The sequence below is a fragment of the Giraffa tippelskirchi genome, chromosome 3, assembly GCF_054371585.1.
Source record: "Giraffa tippelskirchi isolate mGirTip1 chromosome 3, T2T-mGirTip1v1.2.pri, whole genome shotgun sequence".
Lineage (NCBI taxonomy): Eukaryota > Metazoa > Chordata > Mammalia > Artiodactyla > Giraffidae > Giraffa > Giraffa tippelskirchi.
In genome coordinates, this window is record NC_137277.1 from 20227355 (window position 1) to 20233474 (window position 6120).

Sequence of the window (6120 nt, forward strand, 5' to 3'; positions counted from 1 at the left end):
AAGGTTTTATTGTTTCTAGGAGATGGATTATCTTCCCAGGACTCTTCCCTCCTCCTTTGTTAGAAGCTCATACTGTTTCCTCATGGCTTGAGGGAAAGATTCCTCTGTAGAAATGACAGATCTCTTATCTTACAAATTAGATGAAGTACATTTACAACCTTGCACAGAGCCATAAATCAGCTTTTAATCTTCATTCTCCTTTGCTTCTACTGTGGCATCTCAGAGCTGTTTTTCTCAGCAACATTGATCACTTGGGAGAATTGAAACCCTTTTGTGTCTGGGAGTCAGCTGGAGTCAGCTCCCTTCAAGCCTGGGCCCAAATGGATTTATAAGATACCAGAACCCTGCCTTAGTAGCTTCTTTGGATTCTGTACTGAGTTAATCTGTTTCTTGGCCCCAAATAAACTCCAATGGCAGTGCCCTTTCTCAGATTGTCATCATTCTTTCTGATCCCTCAGTGTCTCTGTAAGCCCTAAGCTTTCCAGCCATGCTTTTCTTGGCCCACCCCACCCTTCCTAAGCGATCTGCTCACCTGAATCCCCCAAATTCCATGCCAGTGTCTCTGGGGCCCCTTGACCTCTTGGTATAAGCATTTAGCAGTTAAAATTCTTAAATCTTCACGTTTCTGACTATAGAAGAAGAATCACAAATGACAAAGATGGGCCCCTCCGTCCTCCGCCTCCCTCTCATTTTATTATTATCTTGTAAATATAGTTGATTTTTAAAAATTTTTAAAATTAACTTTTGGGGGCCACCCCACACAGTATGTGGGATCTTAGTTGCCCAATTAGGGATAGAACCCAAACTCACTGTACTGGAAGCGTGTTTTGAAGATGTGACAAGGCCCCAGCCTCCTATCTCCCGGTCCAAAGCCAGTTGTACTGCACTGGAGACATTCTCCCCGTGGAGAGGCTCTTGTCTATGATATAGTTATCTAACGGGGATTACTAATACCCTCACTGAAAGATGTAACAGGCAGATCAGTGCTAATGGGAACAGAAGGTGTCACCCTCAGCTTTGGAACTGCATTAGCTACTTCTGTGTTTTCGTAAAGACCCCGTGACTTCGGTGTCTGAGCAGGACATGGTGCCCGACTGGGTGGGCTCAGTCCTGCCTGTGGGGAACTCATCTAAGAGATACAACCAGGCCAGATTACAACCCTCAGTCCACATACAGGCAGTGAAACTCTTCACCCTGATCTAGGGGAGGAATGAACACCAGGCCGGCACTCGTCTGAGCTCAAGTGAGTCTGCTGAAAAGCTTTAGGGAAAGAGCTGAGCTTCCAGCTGCAAGCGCTGGAACATCAGTGTCTGTAGTGAGGGGGAGGGCAGCCCAGTGGGAGACGGAGGTTCCTTCAGACCATCTCTGGTCAGGAATCGAGTGAGCTTCACATCAGCCCTGGGGAGGCAGCCAGCTTCCCCCTGTCCGGTACCCAGAGTGGGAATCACAGTCGCTAAGCCGGAGTTTTCTTCTCCCCAGGTGCTGCCCCATACCTGAAGACCAAGTTCATCTGTGTGACACCGTAAGTGGCTTCCCTTCCCAAGTTTGCCTCCATCTCTAATGTCCTCGGTTATCCCTGGGACCAGGCCACTGGGTGAGAGCTCTCTTGTGAAGCAGGGTTGGAGCCCTCTGAGTATGTCCAGGACTTACTTAAACTCACAGTGACCTCGTGTGTTTAAAAAGCTTGAGCTTTTATTTTTTTTCTGTTGGAGACCAGAGTTTGATGGCTTGTGTGTGTGTGTTTTGTTCTTTTTTTTTCCTCCATTGTGTCTTGTCAACCCGACCCTTCCCCCTCCTGCTGCTCCCCCTTTCCTACAGAACGACCTGCAGCAATACCATTGACCTGCCGATGTCCCCCCGCACTTTAGATTCATTGATGCAGTTTGGAAATAATGGTGAAGCTGCTGAACCCTCAGCAGGAGGGCAGTTTGGTGAGTATCCGGTTACTGGACTGTCCCCCTGAGCTGATGCTCCCGTGTACAGAACCAACCGAGGGGCACCCAGAGGGGCAGAAGGAGTTCTTGAGCAGCACTTTCCTATAGAAATCCGCCCCCCTTGCCAGTGTAAATTTTCTAGTAGCCAGGTTAAAAAGCAGTGAAAAGGAACAGATGAGGTTAATTTTACAAATGTATTTTCTTTAGCCCAACAAATCCAAAATAGTAGCATTTATGTGTATTAGGAAAAAAGGAATGTACGACATCCCTGGTGGTCCAGTGGTTAGGACTTTGAGTTTCCACTGCAGGGAGCCTGAGTTCTACCCCTGGTCAGGGAACTAAGATCCCACAAGCCAGTTGGCTCGGCCAAAATACCAAAAAAATAAACAGTATGTATATTATGATTAAAACATTAAAAGTATGCAGATACAACTACCGTATGACCCAGCAATCCCACTGCTGGACATACACCCTGAGAAAACCATTATTTAAAAGACACATGTACCCCAGTGTTCAGAGCAGCACTATTTACAATAGCCAGGACATGGAAGCAACCTAGATGTCCATAAGCATTTGAATAGATAAAGAAGTTGTGGTGTGTACATAGGTACATACATATATATGTGTATGCAGTGGACTCACCCATAAAAAAGAACGTATCTGAGTCAATTCTAGTGAGGTAGAGGAACCTAGAGCCTGTTATACAGAGTGAAGAGAGTCAGAGAAAAACAAATTTCGTATATTAACATGAGTATAATTTCATATATATGGAATCTAGAAAAACAGTACGAATGAACCTATTTGCAGGGCAGACATAGAGAACAGGCTTTGGACGCAGCGGGGGAAGGAGAGGGTGGGACGAACTGACAGAGTAGCGTTGACGTACATCCTTCACCACGGGTAAAGTAGGTGGCCAGCAGACAGCACAGGGAGCTGAGTCCGGAGCTCTGTGACAACCCAGAGGGGTGGGTGCCCTTTCAGAAGGCAAGGGCAAGGTCCCTTGTCCTTCCCGTAGGCAGGAGAGAGAATGTGGATTCTCTACCCCTTCTTGATGACTGAGGGGCAGGGGCAGGAGACTGGATGGCTGTGGTGGTCTGAGCCCCTGTGCCCCAGAAAGCTAGGGCTGTGTGCCCTGCCTGCTGTAGGACCCAGGCGATTGAACTGGCTCTTCCCGTGTGTGTGTCCCCCCCTCCCCCCACCCCGCCAGAGTCCCTTACATTCGACATGGAGCTGACCTCGGAGTGCGCTACCTCCCCCATGTGAGGAGCCAAGGACGGAAGCTGCAGAGAGAGATGACGGATGTACCAACCCATGTTCCACCAGCCCTTACACAGCCCAAGCCCAGATCAACTCAGCTCCCAGCTTTGTGGTTCCAGATTTTTTTTTTTTCATCTCTCACTTTAGCTATCTCTGAGCAATCTGGGTACTTTTTTAAAATAGAGAAATGAATGAATGTGGGTGATATGCTTTTATCTACATGCAAATAAGAATACGCTCTCCACGACTGTGATCAGGGGATGTGGAAGGGGCAGCGAGAGGGAAAAAGAGGAAACGTCCTTTTTTGCCCCCCACCGCTGCCCGCCCCCCAGCCCTCTTTCTCAGCAGCTTGTTGTTGTCGTTGTGAGTCAAGTGCCTCCTGGTGCCAGCGGCATCCTTCTGCATATTCTGTAAGCTGATGCCACAGGCTGCCTCTCGCCGCATCCTCCCGGCACCACACTTTCAACCTTGCTAACGTCCAGATAGATGCTAGGACTTTCAAAGCCCCTAGGTTTCTTTTTAATCTTAAGTAATTTTTTTTAATGGCAAAAGACACTGACTGTATTGGCATAGCTTCCTCTGTATTTAAGAAAACTCAGTTACTTTCCTCCTTGGTGCTTCAGGCATTCAGCTTTCTTCAGGCTGATAATTTATATAACCCCTGACATGAATTTTAGATTCAACCCTTAAAAGATATCTGAAGATGCCATTGGTTTGAAATAGGAAGGTTGAAGGAGACCCTAAATATTTTAGACTTTTTTTTTTTAAATAAAGTTTTAATTTCCCCCTTTAGCATGTTGGCCTGTTTGTAGGTAAGGCTGGGCAGAGGGGCACTTACAACCTGATCTCTCTTTCTCCCTGGGCTTCTACTGCTTCCAAGCCTGGTGGGTGTCTTAGAAGGGACCGGACAATTCTTCCCTTTCCCATCGACCTGAGCCCCTCTGCTGGGTGGCTCCTTCCGGTGTCTGAAGGTCCCTTGTCCTGTTTGCTTTACGCACCTGGTCTTGGGACCTCTTCTGATAAGAGGGAGACAGTTACAGGTTGAACATGAGTCAGACTACAGACCCCCAGTCAAGGGTCTAGTTGAGCTCAGGGAATACGGTTCTTATCCCAGGTTCTTGGAGATTTCCTGCTGCACCTGTAATCACTTCTTCACTCTGTCAAGCCAGGGGCAAAGGCTTGGTCGTAAGCTCGGGGTCCGTCTGTTGTGTGAGGGAGTGTACACTCCCACCTCCCCCCAGCACTGGTGACTGCCTCCTCCCCGTAGGGGCCCCGCAATTAGGCAGAACAACTGCATGTACTGTGCATCTCAGAACATAGGTAGCATGTGGCATGGTCTGTGATACAGGGCCTCTCAGACCCAGAAGCACGGCTAGATTGGGTCGGCTACAGCCACCTTGTCTCAGTTGACCAGAGTTTCTAGGGATGCTATGCGTTACACCCAAATTCGCCAATTTTTGAAGGGGACAAGACCTCTCCAAGACAAACGGGTTGACAGGTAATGCAGAGAGATTCTCCTCCGACTCTAGATGGAAATAAGCTTAACGTGAGGGACCTGGGGCAAGAATCCTGGCTTTGCTGGAGCAGAAATCGTAAAATCCGTGGCTTTTAGGTCCTATGAGTATCTGGTTTTAACCCTGATTTTAGCAAAAGCCCTGAGAGGAGCTGAGACCCTCCCTTAAAGAACCCCATCCTCCAGGACCTGCCTGCATTCTCTCTGCCAGGCCCCTGTCCAGCCAAGGGATTCCCAAGGATGCCTAACCGACCCACAGGGTGGTTTGTGAGATGCTGTCCTGGCCACTGCATTCAAATTCCAATGTATACTTAAACTTAATAGTGTAAAAATTTATATTATTATGTTGTATGTGTGTGTGTGTGTGTGTGGTTTTTTTTGTATATTGCTGTATCTACTTTAACTTTCAGAAATAAAAGTTATATAGCAACCCTCCCATAGCATGGCAGTTCTATGTCTGGCTAGGGGCTGGGGCGGGAGAGGAGTCCCTCTTCCCCTGCTTCAGTTCTGAGGGGTCTCATAGGCTGAGCCTGGGTCTTGCAAGATGGTGGCTGCCCCATTCCTGGGCTGGTGGTCTTAGCTTCTCATGCTGGAGCTGATGGGGCCCACCTCTGGAGCATGGAGCATCTCCCCCGCGCCCAGTCTTTCATTAGCCACCAGCCTCTAGCTCAGGGGTACCTGGAGGAGCCAGGGGTCCTACTCCTGGTGCACAAAGGCTGCAGAGTGAGGCCTCCTGTCTCCCCCTTCCTACCTCCCTCCTCTCTCCGCCCTCCCTCCCTTCCAGGGCCTTTACAAGCCGCCGGTGTCCTGTCTGGGGTCAGATAAGCCACCTCATGGGGGTGGGGGGCAGACACTCCCACCCCTAGGCCTCTTCTTCCACAGTTGGTTCCATTATCACTTTCTCTTCAGTTCGTTCCATGGGGACGATCGTCAACACTCAACGGGCCTCGGCTACGGCCCGGGCCGTGGGCGGTGATAACTCACAGACGGAGGCACCCACTGGCCTGGCCTGGCTCCCTCGCCCCTGGCGCCGAGCACCATGGAGACCAGCGGGTGCGGGAGATACGCACCGCCTCCCCAGTAGAGATGCGGCTGCAGATTAGATGTGATCCGGGGTCTGTGGCTGCCTCCCCTCCCACCCACCCCCGCCAGCCCCGCGCTGGGCTCCTGCGCCTCTCCGGGTGGGCCGCGAGCCCCTCTTCCCTTGCTTTGAGCCCCGAAGAAACCTTGTCGTAGGCCCTTGCTCCCCCGCCCCCAGGCTCTGGAGACAGCCCCTGGACTGCCGGTGCCAATGGGACCAAATGGGGAGACCGTCCCAGCCTCAAGTCTACTGCTTGAAAACGCAGTGGCAGTGGAATGGTGCCACCTGCTGGTCTCTGGGAAGGGATCGGGGGAGGAGGGACTGTGGTGAGGCTC

General features: G+C 50.3%; 1 protein-coding gene across 21 annotated transcripts in view; it reads left to right on the top strand.

Annotated features, from left to right (window-relative positions):
* STAT3 (signal transducer and activator of transcription 3) overlaps window positions 1–5142 on the top strand; it is a 69815-nt gene extending 64673 nt beyond the window's left edge. For 12 of the 21 annotated variants that reach the window (XM_081577561.1, XM_081577563.1, XM_081577564.1 and 9 more), the window contains 3 exons: window positions 1480–1522; window positions 1819–1931; window positions 3142–5142. In XM_081577561.1, the coding sequence (XP_081433687.1) occupies window positions 1480–1522; window positions 1819–1931; window positions 3142–3197 (212 nt within the window). In that variant the 3' untranslated portion in view covers window positions 3198–5142. The remainder of the gene's footprint in view (window positions 1–1479; window positions 1523–1818; window positions 1932–3141) is intronic. The other 9 variants (XR_014078941.1, XM_081577577.1, XM_081577579.1 and 6 more) reach the window with 3 other exon arrangements.
* The last annotated feature ends 978 nt before the right edge of the window (window positions 5143–6120 follow it).